Below are 19,288 nucleotides of genomic sequence, written 5' to 3'. Positions count from 1 at the left end.
CTAATAATCAGTGCTTTACACCTAAAAGTATATGAAACATATATGAAGGATTAAGAATAAAAAGGAAGATAACTGGTTTCAATTATTTTTGTCAAACAAGGATGGAAAATATTTTTTGTCTACCTCTCTCTCTTGTTGCTTTTCTCAGATTATGTTGCAATTCAAACGTTTGCTCTAAAAGTGTGACAGCTCAATGCCAGCTAGAATAAAACACACATCTGACAATGCTCTCCTGAAACCCGTCAGTCAAATCTGCAGGAGGCCAGGAAAGAAAAGACTAAAATACTAAAGCAACAGCAAAGGTTTGCTGTGTGCAAGAATAGCCATGATAGGGAAAAAAAAGCGTGAGAACATTTAGTTCACACCGTGAGAGGAATACATCATGTCAGGAAAAAAATAATTGACTATAAATATCTGTTAAAAAGGCTGCCCCTCCAGTGAGAGTTATCACCCCTTCAACACCTTTCAGACAGAAAGGGCATGACAGTCCGTCTTTGTGAATGTATGAAAGTCAATGAAAAGATAATCTGACACATCTGCAAACAGATCTGAGGTTGGGTGTACGGTAAACATGTGTGGTGGAATTTAAAATGCCATAACTGTCAACTCTCCTTTAAACCACAGTGCTTGTTTAGAGGCAGCAAAAACGGTATGCTGTATATTAAAGTGATGGTGTGTATTTTCACTGGTGATAGGGGGCAGTACATACCGAAATCATTGTAAGCAAGTGGCATTTTTGTGTTCGAGTAAGACCTTAACAACGGCTGGCCGTTAGGGTCAAAAATCCCTGGAGCGCAATTTTGGAACGAGTACTTGGTCAGATCGCTCAACCTCCAACCAAAATTAAAGCACATCAGACTCTTATTTATCACTGGCAATGAGTGAAGAGGCAAATGTGTAAAAAAAACAATGTTTATGAGCGGCGAATGTTTTGTAATCACTTGTTAGAAATCAGTAAATGCATTTTGTCCTCACGGGCTCCCGTAGAAGCAAACGTAGCATCTAATATCTTACCTTCCCAGTGGATTAGTGGTAGCGTCTGCCGTGGGACTGGGGGGATTGGGGTTCAAATCTCGGTCGGGTCATACCAAAGACTTAAACAAAATGAGACCCAATGCGTCCTTGCTTGACACTCAGTTTTAAAGGGTTGGATTGGGTGGGGGGGTTTAAACCACCAAATAGTTCCCGAGCGCAGCCACTGCTGCAGCTCACCTTTCCCCAGAGGAATGGGTCCAATGCGGAGATGAATTTCACCAGTGTGTGATGATGACTAATGGGACTTTAACTTTAATATGGCATCGTCGAGAGACTTAAGACACTCCGACATTTTTTGACACAGTTTTTATAGTTATATGTTTCAATAGCTTGGCATCATTAAATTCATTTTCAACCATATTTAGGATATTTCCAGAGATTAATGGTAAAAAAAAAACTACATATTGTCTCTTTAAATGACAAATAATTTCATGAAATGGTCAAATAAAATAAATTAACTACAGATTAGTTCACTGAATCATGGAAGAACTTTGATCTGGGAACCTGCCGACGCCTACAATAATCGTAATGAACTGGACAGAAAACATGTTGTGGTTGAAATTTAAAACCTCCCTAAAGCGACTGTTTCAATCTAACTCTATTTAAGGGGTTTAGCTTCTATTTTTGTTTTATTTTTGTTCCACATGAGTTGAGCTTCAAACTGTTTTCTACATTTCCACTGTGCTACAGACCCAAAACTACTGCTGAGTTCAGCTGACAGTTCTGCTTGGTTGTTATCTGATGCCAAGCCTCACAATTCTATGGGCTAGTTTTCAGATACTTGTGAATTTCCCCATGCTCCATTTAGGTTTGCCACACATGATTACATTTGATTATCACTGCTTCACTGCTGAGAACAAAGGGAAGCGCTCGTAAACAGTTTATAAAAGGGAGAGAGAGAAAAGAATAAACATTATTTTCTAAATGTACACCACTTTATCTTCTTTACAGTATTTAAAGGGACTTTTCGGACTTTTGAATTTTTATGCTCGCGATTGCCCCCTCAGGCCAAAAGCGTAACGGCAGCTTCAATAAAAGGCTCGTGCACGAGATGCGCATGCTGTACGTGCACACTCCTTGATGAAAACAACAGCTGAGACAGTACCGTGTGTGTGTGTGTGTGTGTGTGTGTGTGTGTGTGTGTGTGTGTGTGTGTGTGGCCCGGAGGACAGAGGACAGGAGAACACGCAGCTAATTGATTAAATAATTTGGTTCTGTACCTTTCTCTTCAGCACAGCCGACAAAGGTTTAAGATGGGTCAGTCTCCCTGCATGCTCAGATCATTCCCTTTCCTTGCTTGAAAAATTGTTCCAAAATGAAAGTTGAACCCACATCTTTTATATCCGTGAATTCAATGCCGTCCGGCGAGTCTCAAATAAAAATTTGGGCATCTTACTGTAAAAAAATATACCATTAATGTAAAAATGAAACTCTAAATAAACTATATTCACACCCAGAATCGAACCCAGACCATCTACATGTGAGTCAGACATCTTACAAGGTGAGCTACACACCAGTAACATTCATTGTATCTGTAACATTTATATCCTTGATGACAGCTGAAACTACGTCAAACCAAAGAACAGTTCGGAGCGAAAATGGCTATTGTGTTGCTAATTTGCAGGAAATATCTAGAAGAAAGTGGCTAAGGGTCCTCAGAAATGTAGCTAGGTTCATCACTAGGCGTTAGGAACAGCGACAAAGTGGCTGAGTTGGCACTGCCTCTCTCTCTCTGCTAAAGCTACGGATAGCAAATGCTACGGGCTATGCCTGAGCGTGAACGCGCATGAAGCAGCCTGCTCGACCCGAGCATCTCTCTTTATCTGTGATTTTATAGAAAAACAGACAATCACAGTAAAAATGCCAGGGCTCATTCTACAGGACCAGTGCACTGCTGGAGAATGAATGAAGAAGAAATTTATTATTCATATACATGTTTTGGCTGTCAAACTTCCATAACGTCCCTTTAAGGTCTTCTAAAGTCATACAGGACTGTAGTAAGAGCCAGAAACACAAACCCTAGAAACAAATGCACTGCATCTCTGTATCATTCAAAGCAGGATGTAGAACTCTCCCAAGAACGGATAGGGACCTGCATTTATAAATTGTAAACGTTGTTGATTAGTGAGCTTTTAGCACCCCCTAGTCTCTGTAATTAATTCTCCGTGGTCAAACTGAAAATGAAACCTATCTCCTCACTGTGCTGAAATGTCTCTCCAGCCTTCATTAGATTATTCAGGAGTGATTCATAACTAAATGAAACAAATCAGCTGTGCTCATGATACAAACAAGCTGGAGCCAGACTGCAGCATGAGGCATGTCAGCTCCATTATTTTTCCAACAAGTGGTGGTGCACCACTCAGAAGTTGCAAATGTGGTATTCTGGCCACAGGGGGTGGGGGGGGGGGTGTTTGGCCTGAGTGACATTTTGTTAACTCTGTAAATGATCATTTTAGCACATAATGGCTCAAGAAAGTGATTTAAAAACATGAAAAAGTGGCATAGTATGGCCTTAAACCGTGACACAGTTCAGTGCTAATGGTGCCATTGTAACAAGCAGTGTGTTAGGTTAGGTCAGATTATCAGTGTGGCTCAGTGATGAGTAACTCTTGTCCAACAAGGTGTTTAGTAGATGATTAACAGAGATCACAAACGGGCCTTCACAAGCAATGACTGTGAACAATGTGCAAATGTGTGATGACATTTTTAAAAAGACCTAAATAAAGCACAATAGTGCACGTGCCAAACTATAAAACTCTATCATGTATTACTCTGATCACATCAGGACCAAACATCAAACACATAAAGAGACAAAGTTGCTTACTTTAGCAAGAGAAGCAAACCACATCCTATCTGGACAAATATCACCCCGCACGACAACTCAAGAATCCGAGAGTTGCTTGTATGGATGTTAAACAGAAAATCTAGGTTAGGGAAAAGCAGGCCGAAAAATTCAAGTGTCTTCAGTTCAATTTATATCATAAAAATCATTTTAACAGAATGATTCTCACTGTTTTAGGCAAATAACGTAAATAAAGAATAAAGTACATGAAGACACAATTTTAAACGTACATTTCAGGCACATCATGCCAATCTGAAGTCCTACCTAGAGACCATCACATTGATAATTTATACATGTTTTAAACAGCTTTTTCCTGATTAAACTCTAATATCAGAAACAAAGAAAGACAATATTTGTCTTCAATGAACAGCCACAAACGATTGGTCTACTGCTTCACTGAACCACCCTGGCCTACAGGGGGAACCAGTAGAGTACAGACAAAGAGAAACCAACATAAAGCAGCATCAGTGAACACCGAGGTAAAAAGAGAGAGAAAACTCCAGTTAGCTCCATTTTACAAATCCTCTTCAATTAGGTCATCACCATTTCAGTATTCACCGGGGATATGAATGTTCTGAGAGATAAAGCAAACTGCCGGAGTAAAAATCTCCAGGCCTATAGAGAATATGACGAATGTGAAAAGTGAGCACCCCCCACCCACCCACCCACCGTCCCTCATTTTTGTGCTGAGACATAAAACTAAACGTGCGGTTAAGAACTAATGTTTCCACTAAGTGCAACTTTCCTCTCCATGTTTTAGTTTTTCACAACACCTATAAGACACTGGGTGAAAATGGTTGTAAAACAGAGGTTTATCAAGGGAAAGCAACACAAATACATTTTAAATTGACTGTGTGAATGTTTTATCGCATTTCAAGTAAAGCCAGTCAATGTTTGCAAACATACATATTGTTCAAAGTGATCCACACTTTATTCTCACTTTTAATCTTCATTTTAAAAATCACTGATCACCTTCAAGAATGATTGTGCTTTTTTTTTTTTTTTTTTTTACCAGCAGGCTCAGATTTAAAATAATAATCCCATATAAGTCAATAAGTTTCCCTTATAGTCTGTTGCTGCCTAAGCAGGTGGATGTGTGCATGGTTACATTTTGTAAACAGTGCACAAATAATTACCCAGTCTTTCTGCACACACAGGCTCACAGAAAACCAAAAATTCAAATGGTCTATGAAGAATTAGGTGAATGTCTATTCTCAGCACACCGTCAAAGACCTAAAAGCAGCTCCTCTAACACCCTTCTCAGTGCTACGCAGCTTCCAAGTAAACAAAGAACAAGCAGGATCAGTACTACACCAGCTGCAGGAGAACCTGTGCTATTATTTATGTTACTACAGAAGCAGCACCCTTCTCGTGCTCGATAAACCACGAAGCTGGGTGAAACAACTGGTACAAATTGAAATCAAAGCTTACTGCATAAAAGCAAAAGAAATCCTATAAATAGGAACTATAAGTTTATAGTTCAATTCGTTACAAGAAACTCTGATTAGCAGAAATGATGCAGGATTTAGAATCCCATATATATATATATATATATATATATATATATATATATATATATATATATATATATATATATATATATATATATGTATATATACACAAAATAAAGTGCGTGAGATCCATTCAGATCCAGTCGAGCTAACCTTAACATTTACATGCACTGCCATTGTTAAGTATTAACTAATTATCTAAAAGCAACATAAACGTGTGTTCATGTATTTGTGTTCAGTAACATCAATCCAAACAGCAGACCTCTGATACCAAGACCATAAAGCCTAAGATAAAATTAAAGAGCAAGTCACCCCCTACCAGAGTCTAACTCTAACCCACTTCGTGTTTGAAAAATGCAACAAATGCTGTTGCCTGGCAGACCGAAAGGGCGGAGCCGCTAACAAATACACACACACACACAGGCTCACGACAGCATTGTGACATCATAATGTACCAGTTTACATCATAGCGTACCTCTTAGCCAATAGCGGTGGCAGATTTAAATTCAAATACAGTGCAGAGTTTTTACCTGACAACGGCACAGCACTGACAGTTTTAGGCAGAATATTTAAATTTTAACTAAGATGCACTGAAGTGCCAAATTATTGACTACACATGTCTGCAGCATGATTAGACACTCGTATATTTAGTTTATCAGCAAAAAAAAAGTTGATTTGGGGGTGACTTGCTCTTTAAAGCAAACATGTAGAAGGCTTATGGCAACAAAAGTTAACTAAATACTCAATGCATTTCTCAAAATTGGTTTTAAATTCAGCCTCGGCTTGTGCATGACACAAAATCTGTTCCCCACAAGTTTCTCCAACACTCGGGTCTAAATTCATCAGTTAGCTAAAGCCACTTAATCCTTTGGGACATTGGACTGAGTCCCAGTTGAACATGTTTGATTGGTTGCTAATTCTTCCCAGAACTACTGAAGAGACAGAAAACTATTTACTCTCTCGTCTGCATCTGGCTCATTATCACCGCTTTATCAGGGTGTTATTCTTTGGACGGTGGCAGGAAATCGAAGGAAAGGAAAAAGATAAACGCCACAAGAGCTCAATTAGAAATTTCCAAAGGTGCATCTGTGAATATAAACCTTTTGGGTGAAACATCCAAATGCATGCATCAGAATGCGATCACGAAAGAAAACATGAGCATTTTAAGACAAAGAAAAATAATAAGCAAAAATTATTTTGAAATGATGCATTACTGTCTGCATTCTTTTCTCTGTAAAGACTGGTGTGGAAATAATTAACAACCTGCCAAAGTATTTAACCAAATGAAACAGAATCCAAGCTATAATTTATCAAGAACCCAAGGCCAAACTTTGTCGAGTTCAATGGTATTACAAATACCATGATGTTTCTACTCGTCTCAGACAAAAACCAAAAATTAGTTCTCCGGAGAAAACATCTAAAAAAAAATGTTTTGAAAAAGTGAATAATTCTCCGGATCAGCAATTCTAAATTTTAAATCTCCATCTGATCACTTTAAAACCCGAAGTGATTTCATGTGAATTTACAACAACCATCTTTCTAACCATCCTAAGAGAAGTTACAGTGTCTGTATAAACCAAATCATGTCAGATTCTACCCATTTGTTTTGTGGGGTACCCCAAGGCTCTGTTTTGGGTCCATTGTTGTTTCTACTGTACATGCACCCTCTTGGATGAATGACGGATTCTTTTCATAATGTCTCTTATCACCAATATGCAGATGACATTCAGCTGTACTGCTCTTTTAAGGATCCTGAGCTCAACAAACTGTCTGAATTACTAGAGTATCTATCAGCTATCACCATCTGGCTAGAAGTTAACTTCCTTCAGTTAAACTCTGAAAAGACTGAATGTCTGATTATTGCCCCTGAGAGCATGGTTCCCCTGATTAGTCAAAATGTGGTAAATGGTAAATGGCCTGTATTTGATATTGCGCTTTCTAGAGTCCTGGAACCCCTCAAGGCGCTTTACAACACAATCAGTCATTCACCTATTCACACACATCCACACACTGGTGGGGATGAGCTACAGTGTAGCCACAGCTGCCCTGGGGCGCACAGACAGAGGCGAGGCTGCCAAGCACTGGCGCCACTAGTCCTTCCGACCACCAACAGCAGGCAACGTGGGTTAAGTGTCTTGCCCAAGGACACAGCGAAAGACTGAGCGGGGCTCGAACCTACAACCTTCCAATTACGGGGCGAGCACTTAACTCCTGTGCCATTGTCGCACCAAAAACCTGGTCATTTATTCTCTGCTGTCAAGACAAACTTGAGGAATTTGGCTGTTGTTTTTGACCAGTCAATGTCTCTTGAAGGTCACTCAAAAACATTGGTCCGAAACTGTTTTTATCACTTAAGAAATATCTCCAAACTGCAAAGGTTGGTGTCAAAACATGAACTTGAAATGGTCATCCATGCATTTATCTCCTCCCGTCTAGATCGCACACAAGATGTACTCTACAGCATGTTTTTGAGTCTGAAAACTTCAGAATTATCAAACAAGCATGAAAAGAAATACTCTGATTAAAAAAACTACCTTTGCCTGCAGAACACATGAAAAACTTTTGATGATGGCAACAGGTCCTCAGGAAACAGTGAGCTGCTGGGATAGTTCATGCTTTTTGTATGTCATGTTGTTTGCTGCTTTAATATAATGATTTTTGCTAATAACAATTTTAGGGGAGAAGTGTATTTAAAAAGTACTCTTGTGTAGACTAATATAGCTCAAGAATATAAAGGTATTATTAAAATCCAAAGAGCCCCTCCCACTTTAGGTTATTTTATCCTAAAATTGGCCGAGCCTGTATTTAACATCTCACATCAGCTCATTGGCTGATTTGTACTGATGATATTTAAAGTGTGCACTCTGAGAAACACTGAGTATGCACAGAGATAGAAAAAAAACCTCCACTTTGAAATTGTGTTTGTGGGTCCAGCTAATTAGTCAGGGAGTGTTCATTGGCAAGAATCTGGATATATGAAATACACTGCCTGGCCAAAAGAAAGTCACCAACTGGATTTAATTAACCAAATAGGTGCGAGTCTCAGTTTGGATTTTTACTGCATGGGTGATTATCTTTCAGCTGGCAACAAGTTATTTACCCCAACTGGTGCAATGAGTTGCTTCTCATTTCGTGAACAACCATGTGAAAAGACTAGGGATGCACGCTTTCCAAAATGTGTTTCAACGGTTATTGAAGCCATTAAATGCTTCTAACTTGGTTAACCATAAACTCCCCAATGTTACAACATTATTGTTATAACAGTAATGGCAATTAAACCGTTAACTCTGTACATCCATAGGAAAGACACATCTGGTGGTCGTGGAAAAGATGTTAGTCTGTTTGAGAAGGATCAGATCATTAGCGTGCATCAAGCAGAGAGAACATCTAGATTGTAGAAACCTATTCCAACAAAAGCTTCAAAAACATGTTCAGTGCTATCGCCATGTCTCGTTATTTTGTCAGAATGAAGGCAGTAAAAATTGCTGCCACCTAGCAGATTGAATTACACCACACAAAAGAAATAGAGTAAATGTTTACATGTACAATCTCAATAAAGAATTTATGCACTGTTTTTAACACATAACATAAAGTATTGCAATATTTGAGTCTATCAATATTTTCTTACAACTCTAGTACGTATAGCAAAAGTTTCTGACACTTTCAAAAGTGCCACTTACACTTAACCCTCCCACTGTCCTAATGGGTGTGACCCCACGAGGAAAGTTGACCATTGAGCAGGATTGATGGTTTATCCCTTGGGTCCATGTGGCAGGGGTGAGGAGTGAGCACCACCTCACCCCTGCCATGTGGACCTCAAGGGATAAACCATCAATCCTGCTCAATGGTCAACTTTCCTTGCGGGACGACCCATTAAGACAGTGGGAGGGTTAAGAGTTCAGTTCTTCAGGTTTCTCATTCACCAGTTCAGACAGACTCACAAACCAGAAGCGCACCACATCTGCAGGGGACATCTGCGGGACGGGGACGCTAACACAGAAATTATTAGGCAAGTTTTTCTCACCCTATCAAAAATCCATAATGATTTTAAACATCAGTTAAAGCAGGAGAAAACTATTTTTCAAGGATATGCAAGTGTAGGCTATGTTTTAAGCATTTAAATAGATTAACAAAGCTATCAAAAGCCAATACTGCATTTTAAAGACACAGGGCGGGATTTTATACAAAGTACATGATCTAACAGAAAAAAAGAAAAACAATCCATTTCACCAAAAGGTCACTAAGCTATAAAGCTGCTCAAACATGCCCACGTGTGCACAAGCACTTCTCGTTCCTCTCTGACACGGCAGTCACTCACATTTTCCCAATAATTCAGGGAATTACAACCCAGAAGCAAGAAAAAGCATTTTTAGACCTTTTCTCACTCTAAGTAATCACTTTATTAGTGACACAAAGATGAGTTTGTGCTCTTTTATGGATCCAGAGGGTGCAATGAAATTTGACTTTGCTGCAATGTAGCAATAAAACAAAATAAGAGAAATTGACTGAGAATCAATATGACATGTTTTCTTTTGCTTGTTTTACAACAGAATCATGGAGCTACATGCTAGCTTCAGACTTATAAGTAAACATGAACTGAAAAAAATGTTTTTATGTCAACCAAATGCTTTGATTCTAAAATCTATCTGAACATAAAAAATATCCTTTAAAGACTTTTAATTTTATATTTATATTAATCTTAACCCCTTAAGCCCAAGCCCTATTTTGAAGCATAGTCCTGTAAAAATGGTAAAAATGGCATTTAATAGTAAAAATAGTTTAGATAGGCTTGTAGTGCTGGGTTTGCTGATTAATTTGATGGGAATTATTACTATTTCTTCTGTAGTGTGAGGGTTATTTTAGGCCCATTAAGGAACCAACGTCACAGGGTCCCCCACCTGGGGGACCCATGTTCAACATCTTTTAAAACTTTTGTTCTTTCTTTAAAACTTCTAGGCTTTTTTTTCAAACCCTAAAACAGGATTCTTGTTTAAAAGTAATGAAACATGGTAATAAAAGCACAAAACACACTAATGACTTGTTTCTATCATTTCAAAACAAATGACAAAAGACACAAACACCATTTTGAGTCTCATTCTAAGCAGAACAAGCATCAAAACCACTGCAGAAACAGTGTTTTTTCATCTCATGTCTAAACATAAATCTATTTTGATACACTGTAAAAAAAGTCAGTAGAATTAACAGGAAAAGTTTGTAAAATCTCAACAAAAAAAAGTTGTGGCGCACAATACAGTGTTATGGTGTTTATTTTACAGCATGATGTTGTATAATGTTGAACAGACAATTACTGTAATTTTTAAAATAAAAAAATGTGAATACTATTGTATTTTCATGTGAAAAACACAGATTTGCGCAAGTTGTACAGAGAAAAGTTGTAACTTTAGAAACAACATAAAAATTTTTTTTACATTTCTATGATGTAAAAAATACACAATTAATATTGTTTTTAAAGATACAACATTTCTCTGTACAGTATTGTGACTATTAAATTATGAATTTAGTGTTTGGCTGATTGACTGGATGTCAAATTTTATAGGCAGCACATTTGTTTCTCCATGAAAATCAGACCAAAACAATCCAACAAGTTTCAAAGCCCAGATTTAAAATGTTTCGGATTCTCTGTATCATGTTTACAAACTTTTTCTATTTCATCAATATTTCTTACCAACATCTATTCTAAGTGTTCCTGTTACCATGAAATTTTACATTTTCAGTAATAATTTATAAAAATAAATACATTTTTAACAATTGCAGTCCCCCCCCCCCCCCCCCCCATCTGCTAGGGGCTGGTTCCAGATATCAAGTTCCTATTGAGCCCCATGTTAAAAATGCCAAATACACAGCAGAAAATAATGTTTACAGGTACAAAAAAATACCTTACCCAATGACAGTGATGGACTGAGTGGGTTGAGCCTGCAATTGTCTGATCATGGGGCAGACACTTAACGCTTCTGCCACGTAACCAGAAGTAGATGGGTTTGACTTAGGCTCCCCATTTTCCAGGAGTGACAAGACAGATGACAAGGCCAACATGGCAGTGGTGGGACTGGCCCACTGGGCTTCAGTTCATCTCTTCAGAAACCCACCAGTGATGGCACAGATTATTAGTCATTGTGTGACCCAGGATTTTAGGGGCTCCAACAGAATGCGTTTAGTGGTTGTAAAAATATATACAATTTGAACAGATAAAGATTTCATGCATTCAAGTGTTGCCTTATTTCCTTGTCCCAAGTGCATTAAATAAAAAACATTTATCAAAAAGGCTATAGCAAATAATCACGTTTCACTTTATCCTTAGTCGATGATATAAGATACATTTTATAAAGCAGAAAATCAAAGTGAAGCAATTGTCTTTGCAAAACTGAAAGTAAATAAATGAATATATGAGGAAATAAATAAATAAATGAGGAACTAAAACTAAAAATAGAAAGAAATAAACTAACAAATAGATTAAACAAAGTTCTAACAAAACATTTAACTATAAATAAATTTATGTCAATGACATAAATTTATTTATATAATTAAACAATGACATAATGTCATTGTTTAATTATTTCCAATAGTATTTTCTCATTTGTTTGTTTTTGGTCTATTTTTCATTTTTGGCAGCATCAGCCTTCCGTACATCATGCCGTCACAAACGGAGATAACACCCAACTCAACTGGAACATTATACTGAGTTCTTTGCTACAATCTCAAAATTTCCCCCACTGTGGCCAATATAGGTGCAAGGCTATAGTGATTTGTAACGTATGCAGCTCATGGCAGAGGACACTTCACTCTTCCAGCTCTCCGTTCTGCCCTCGTTCTCGCGTGACTTCCGTTTGGACGAAGTTTGAATTAACGGCTCTGACTCACGCCGGGGACACACCGGCCGCGGAAGCGCCGCGAAGCGCCGAGAAGCGAATCGCTCACGAAATTCGGCCGCTGCTCGCCGCTCCTCAGTTCAGATCAGACGCGCCCCAGTCGAGGCGCGCCTCGGCTCAGCTGTAGTTTTTCTTTTAAACACTTGGTGTCCTCCATTTCCTCTCTGCCTTTTCTCAGCTCTTTTCCTACGTTTGAGTGTTTGTGCGCGTGCGCGCGCGCGTGTGTGTGTGAACCTATGGTATGAGTTGTTTCTGCCAGTTGAATCTCTTGGAACCCGCTCCAATTCTGCAGCTGTATCCTAGCAGTTTCTTCCGACATGGGTACGTAAACAATCATGTTTTTCGGGGGTCGTACAGCTCCTTGTGTTTCTCAACTTCCATAATTAATTTAAAGTCATCCATCCTAACTGCTTGCCTCAGACTTTCTGCCTCTCTGTCCTGTTTGCTCCGGTGAAAAGACACCCAAAACCACACACCCCTTCACGTGGTCACACACGCACACAAGTTCGATGTGTGTGTATGTGTGTGCGTGTTCGTGTGGTTTTTCTGCAGTGTCTGTTTACGAACACATTTGACTATTGCGGAATTTTATTTTGAAATGCTTTATTTTGTTAACTTTACCGGCCTTCCTCTTATGTCTACGTTTGACTTCCTGCCAGAATTGACGCGATTCACCCGCGGCTCGCGAAAAAAATAGAGCCAACGCCGAAATGATCGCTGCACGGCGCGGGCTGGAGCGCCGGCGCGCGCCGGCGCGAGGCAATTCGCGGCGCTTCGGCGGCCCATGTGGTCTATAGAATAGCTTAACAAGGGCGCCGAATGAAGGCGGTCCCATTTTCGCGGCGCTTCCGCGGCCAGTGTGTCCCCGGCCTGAGGCTGAATTCCGCCCGAAAAATTTCTCCCGAGGACCCACAAGACCACGTCAACGTCAAGTGTCTGTAAGCTAACTTTTATTTCCTTAAAATGTAAAAAGCACAGTGGTTTGTTTTTAGGGGATTTTTTTCTTTTTTGTTTCATCATGCAGCAAAGCTAGTTAGCTTAGCTTTAACGGAGCTGTCGCACTTTGAAGTTTTCTAACATTGTTTAAACATGCTTGTCTGCACGTTTTGCAGTAACTTTACAGTCACTGAGGGGCTATGTGTTGCACTGCAGAGTGCACAGAAACGAACCTAGTTGTTTATTCAAATGCCTCGGCACTGAATGCAAACGGACATTTTGTACATATGCAGCATTTAAAACTCATTTTTACCGAGTTCACAACGTGCTTTCACATCCTGAATCAGCTAAAGCCGTTGTTGAAAACTTGAAGTGCGCCATTTCGTTGTGTGGGCGCCAAAGTCAAACCGTGAAAGAACTTGTTGCTCATTTAAAGGAGCATATAATTGGAGGGACGGCCCGTTGCGTGTCCAGTAAAAGGCTGTAAAAAGAATTTTACTGTTAAATCGTCATTCACAGCTCATATGTCCCGTAAACATAGAGGCTTTACTGCGCTCAATATTGATGCTTTGTACAAGGAAAGCACATTTCAGATTTGTAGTGAGGCAGAAGAAGATGGGCCAGGCGAGAGCCCAAATGGCACACTGACAAATGAATTGTCTCCAAATTTCAGTGAGGCTTTCCTCAGAAATTTGTGTCATTTCTACCTAAAACTTCAAGGACAGCTGCTTCTACCAGCATCCTCAATACAGACCATCGTTGAAGAGATGCAAAATGTACATGAGCTGGGAATGGATTACACTTTGAGTAAACTGAACTCACTTTTAAAAGATGACATTTGTCTAGCAGATGATGTTACTGCTAAAGTATGTGACTGCATGAAAGATTCAGATCTTTTTTCTGTTTGTCATCGAGGACCACTAAGAACAACGTATTCAAGAGCACATACATTCAAAAAAGTGTTCAAATACACAGAACCAAAACAAATTAATTTAGGGAATGATGAAAACATGACTCAGAGATTTTACTACTACATACCCATTAAACAGACACTAAGTATACTTTTAGAATCAGAATTATGGAAGAATTCAGTGTTACAACAGTCCAGTGAAACAAACTCTGATGTTTTCTATGACATAAGTGATGGACAAAACTTTCAGTGCAACCAGTTCTTCATTGAAAATCCTGGGTGCCTGAAACTCATTCTGTACCAAGATGCCTTCGAAATTGTAAATCCTCTTGGTTCAGCTAAAAAGAAACACAAAGTTGTTGCTGTTTATCTATCTGTGGCTAACTTACCTGTTCATGTCCGGTCAAGCACTGATCACATGTTTCTTGTTTCATTGTGTGCAGAGAAAGATTTAAAACAGTTTGGAACTGCTAAGATTTTTTCAGAACTTCTCATGGATTTAAAAGATTTAGAGGAAAACGGCATTGTTGCAGGTGAAGAAACTATCAAAGGAGCACTCTTCTGTATCGCTGGTGACAATTTGGGATCACACAGCATCGGCGGGTTTACTGAAAACTTTAGTACCTCTAAGTACTTTTGTAGGTACTGTGAAATCACACGTAAAGACTTTGAAAATGATCCAAATGCTTGTGGTCCACAGCGCACCCCTGAAGCTTACAACTCTGCTGTCCTTCATCTACAAACTGGAAGCAATCAAGACGTCAAAGGAGTCAAGGTAAACTCTGAGTTTAACTCACTAAAGTCTTTTCATGTCTGTGAACCTGGCCTTCCACCTTGCTTAGGCCATGACTTATTTGAGGGCATCTTATCATATGATGTAGCACTGTACTTGAAATATTTTGTAAAAACAAAGAAATGGTTTACTTATACTCTGTTGAACCGGCGAATCAAACAGTTCAAGTACAAAGGATCAGATGCTCTCACAAAGCCATGCTCAGTCAACTCTGAGGCAAACAGGCTTTCAGGTCAGGCTGTTCAAAACTGGAACCTGTTGAGACTTTTGCCTGTGATCATTGGTGACAAGATACAAAATCCACAAGATGATGTTTGGCAGACAACTCTCCAACTCAAAGACATTGTTGATTTGGTTTGTGCACAAAAAATGTCTTTGCCACAAGTTGCCTATCTTGACATAATAATCCAAGAATATTTGGAAGCTCGAAAATCTTTATTCCCTGAAACTTCTCTTAAACCAAAACATCATTTCTTACGGCACTATCCAGCACTAATTTTGAAATTTGGCCCTTTAATTAGGTTGTGGACAATGCGTTTAAGGAGTAAACATGGCTACTTTAAGAGATGTGCAAGGCATTTAAAAAACTTCAAAAACATATGCCTAACACTGTCAGAAAGACATCAGATGTTTCAGGCATACATTTCAGCGGGCACAAGCTGCAATCGGGCGCTGCAGGTCAACTACAGTTGTGTTTTTTACTCCAACCTGTACAGCGATGCAATAAAACAGGCAGTAAAAGACCTTGGATTTTCAGAAAACAATACAAGTGTTTCCACAGAAATCCAATATAAGGGAACATTGTACAAAAAGGGGCAGTTCCTAGTATCAAAATATGATGAGTCTATGGAGTTTGGACAACTTGTTTTAATCCTCATTCAAAATGAAAATGCAGTATATTTTGTTGTGGATGTACAAACAGGTGTCTATCATTCTGAACACCACCTCTATTCAGTAACAAAACAGAGTTCAAGCACTTTGTGTCTTAACATAAATGACTTGGTTGACTTTTACCCTTTGACATCTTATGAGGTAAATGGACAACAATTTATTCCTCTGAAACACAGTGTGTTTTCAAAATAGAAAAGTCTTTGAGCACTATGATGGAAATCCCACTGCAAAGCAAAACAGGGAAAGAAAAGATTGATAAAAACTTAAGGATGTACATAACTAAAAAGTGTGAGACAGATATGATATATTTGACATTAAGTGGAAGGCTTTTTGATCTGTACATAGTTCACTATATGTTTAATTACAATTATCGTCGTCTCTCTTAAAATCTTGTCTATTTTATTGCAGAAATGGCAGAACAAACATTTCTACGTGGTGCTATCAATGACGTATTGCCTGACCTCACAGAGGTTTCAAAAGAAATCCTCGAAGAAACTTTAAAGTCAATTGGAGTGGAAACTTACAACGACTTCCAATTTATTGCCGAGGATGACTTGCTATCAGCGTTGAGGTCTTACTAGAAACATTAGCTGCCAAAAAAAAAATTTACACAATCACTTGCAAACATGATATTCATAGTCAGTTCTGATAGCTTGTATGTGTTTGTGTTTTATATGTGCTCTTAAGACCAGGATCGTGAAAGCAGCAGGTCTCCAGTTTGTACTTCACCAGAAACTCCTGCATCTCTGCATTCTTCTTCCCCACTGAGCGTGTCATCAAACTCCAACAGCAACCAGACATCTGAAATCGACTGGGTGGATACCTTTGAGATACCATGGAGAAAGTTTTCAGAGGAACTGATGCAGTCATTGGAGAGAGGAAAACGGCCAAGTCCAAAAATGAGGAGGGAGATGGTCAGGATTGTGGTATCAGAAATGATGAAAAAAAGTTCTTCCATAGGTAAAAGAAGTTCAACAGAAGTAGCAAAAAAGATGGTGGCAAAATATCCAAAATCTCTACAAGACGTCATCGAGGGTGATGTCATTGGCCCTGGCTATCATTCTCTGGTCAAACAACTGCAATATCGACTAGAGAACGTGAAGCGATCTGCAGTTCCCAAAATAAGAAAGCGAAAGCACTGCTCTGAAAACTCAGACACTGATGAAATTACTCCAGAACAGCGAGCTTCGGTTCAAGACACTTATGGATGCATCAACTGGGATGTAAAATTCCTGCCACTTGGAGAAACCCCCGAAAGCCAGCAGCTGAAGAAGGAAAAGCTTAAGACAATGTGTCCCCAAAAGGAGGCAAATCCTGAGGAAATAAAGCAATTAATGAAGGCAACTTTCTACACACAGCGCAAAGATGTTAACCAGGGGAAAAGCATCCGAGAGATCTTGAAAGAGTGGCCACTTTTATTTGAAGAAGTTGGCATGGCTGTCCACTACAAAGGCCTAACTGGGCTTGGACTGAAGGAAACATTCATGCGGAACATGGATCTGAAGGGAAAACGACTGCTAAACTACATGAACACTGTTTGTGTGAACAAGAACAAACGGTTTTTCCAGGCTCAAACAAAGCTGAAGATGATAAGAGGAGAACTGGACGGCTCTTCCGAAGATGTTAAAGAGATGGTGCTCCTACTTCTTCACTACTTTGATGAAAAGGAAGAAGCAATGTTTTTCTATGTGGAGGACACATGTCTGGCTGAAGAAGTACAGATGGAAAATGTCCCCATGACACCTACCGTCATTGTGTGTGGTAAGTTCAGAATATTTTGTTGTTTTTTTTTCTGGTTGTTTTTTTGTCTTGTTTTCTTTAATCCGTCTTGCATATTTTGTTTGTGCTTTCAAAATGTTCTAATGTTTTTCCTCTGTACTTGATATTTGTGTTCTGTCATTTTCTTAATATTTTCTTTTTTTAATTATTATTTTGTCTAACCTTACTATGCCATTGTTTTTCTTTGTACTATTCTCTCTATTTTTATATAAATATTATTGTTGTATCAGAAGTCTTAATTTTCTCTTGTTTTCTCTTCAGGGCGATCCTGCTATTATGCTAAACGGTTCATGTTGAGTGTGGATCAAGAAGTTGGGCACAACAACGTCTCCTGCTTCATCTCTGCATTTTGCATGATGTTTGGGAGCTACTACTGCCTGAACATTCATTACCCATCAGGTCTAGCGTGCACACTGGAGTTTCTGCAGAGGTATGTTTTTAAATGTGATTTACAAAAAAAGGGTATTGCAGAAGAATGTACCATGTCTTTGTTTTGCTTATAGTTTGAAGAGCAGGTATACGGAGAAACATTTTTTATGGTTAGTTTTGAAATATGATTGGTCACAGAGTTTTTCATGCAGGCTGAAAGTGAAAATAGTGTTCTACCTCGATCTTGTGCTTTTGCTTCTGATAGAAAATAGACAAAGGAAAATGCTCAGATTAGAAAAGCCAGTCAGATCTTCATCACACTGAAAATTTACATTCATGGACTCAACCTTTCTTTTCTCACAAGAAGGGCGGCTGTTGTTGGTTTAGCATCCACAAGTGAGCTGAGCACATCTTGACTAGTAGAAGCTAACAGTTAGCATTAGCAACTCCACAACACAACTCCTTAATGCTTGTGTTCTTTGTGGAGATAAAGCATAAACAATGCAGAGCTAGCACAATTATTATGATGTAAGTCTCCAAATTCTGCTGTTTTCTTCACCCGATTCCTGTTGCCAACTCCTATGCTATGTCTCTTGGCTGGCCATGGAGCGCCTTCTCCCATCATGAGCCAAGATGGCCAAGTCCATGAATACTAACTTTACAACATGATGTGCAGTTGTCTGAATTTTCTAATCCTAGTGTTCCCGGTCTATTTTTCATTAACAGCTAATGCAGGAGATACTGGTAGACCATTTTCATGTTCGGCCCTAATGTTAAACGCAGTGACCAGTCATAATACAAAAAAAGGTACAAAACTATTTGTCTGTGAACTTGGTCTTTAAATCTAAAGTTCAGTGCTTTGTGAATCAAATTTTGATGTAGTTTTATGTTTGTCTTCCTTGTCTTAAGGTGTTTCTTCTCTATCAACCCGGAAAAGGGCACCAAAGTGGAAGAAACCGGCAAATCCAGACTGCATGTGAACCCCCGAGTCCTCACCTTGATTCAAGAACTTTCAGATCATGAGTGGCGTGATGTCTGAAACTGGACTAAAGTCAGTGAGTTTTCCAACCATGACTGAGACTGTTGTAAAGAAGTAACCACATAAGAGTTTAGACTGCATACAAATGTTCACCATTTCTCTATTTTTGTTTTTGCTTTAAAGCAAATCCATTCTGATTTTAAGTGCTAGTACCTTTGTTGTTCTAGAAAGTTGCATTCTGAAATTAATGGTATGTTAAAACTCTTGCTTTATGACAGCAGAGTATTTTTTTTTGTCCTTTGTAAAAAAAAAAAAGAAAAGAAAAATAATGTGTACCCCAAGGTCCTCACCTTGAT

At 38.9% G+C, this 19,288-nt stretch overlaps 2 protein-coding genes across 4 annotated transcripts in view; one reads left to right on the top strand and one right to left on the bottom strand.

Annotated features, from left to right (window-relative positions):
• ctnna2 (catenin (cadherin-associated protein), alpha 2) overlaps positions 1–19,288 on the bottom strand; it is a 439,259-nt gene that overhangs the window by 300,959 nt on the left and 119,012 nt on the right. The gene's annotated exons all lie outside the window — the stretch shown is intronic.
• Positions 16,432–19,216, top strand: LOC139070449 (uncharacterized). Its single transcript, XM_070552703.1, has 4 exons — positions 16,432–16,447; positions 16,493–17,566; positions 17,846–18,014; positions 18,863–19,216. Exons 1-4 carry the CDS (start codon positions 16,432–16,434, stop codon positions 18,990–18,992), a joined length of 1,389 nt encoding a protein of 462 aa, XP_070408804.1. The 3' UTR covers positions 18,993–19,216.

Source organism: Nothobranchius furzeri, chromosome 6 (genome assembly GCF_043380555.1).
Source record: "Nothobranchius furzeri strain GRZ-AD chromosome 6, NfurGRZ-RIMD1, whole genome shotgun sequence".
Taxonomy (NCBI): Eukaryota; Metazoa; Chordata; class Actinopteri; order Cyprinodontiformes; family Nothobranchiidae; genus Nothobranchius; species Nothobranchius furzeri.
Note: the sequence above shows the minus strand (reverse complement) of the source record. Positions and strands in the feature narration are given on the sequence as shown.

What these genes read in the sequence shown, in the direction of transcription:
- LOC139070449 (XM_070552703.1), top strand. An exon ending in ACCTACCGTCATTGTGTGTG is followed by an intron (nt 17,567 to 17,845) that starts GTAAGTTCAGAA and finishes TTTTCTCTTCAG; the next exon opens with GGCGATCCTGCTATTATGCT. An exon ending in ACACTGGAGTTTCTGCAGAG is followed by an intron (nt 18,015 to 18,862) that starts GTATGTTTTTAA and finishes CCTTGTCTTAAG; the next exon opens with GTGTTTCTTCTCTATCAACC.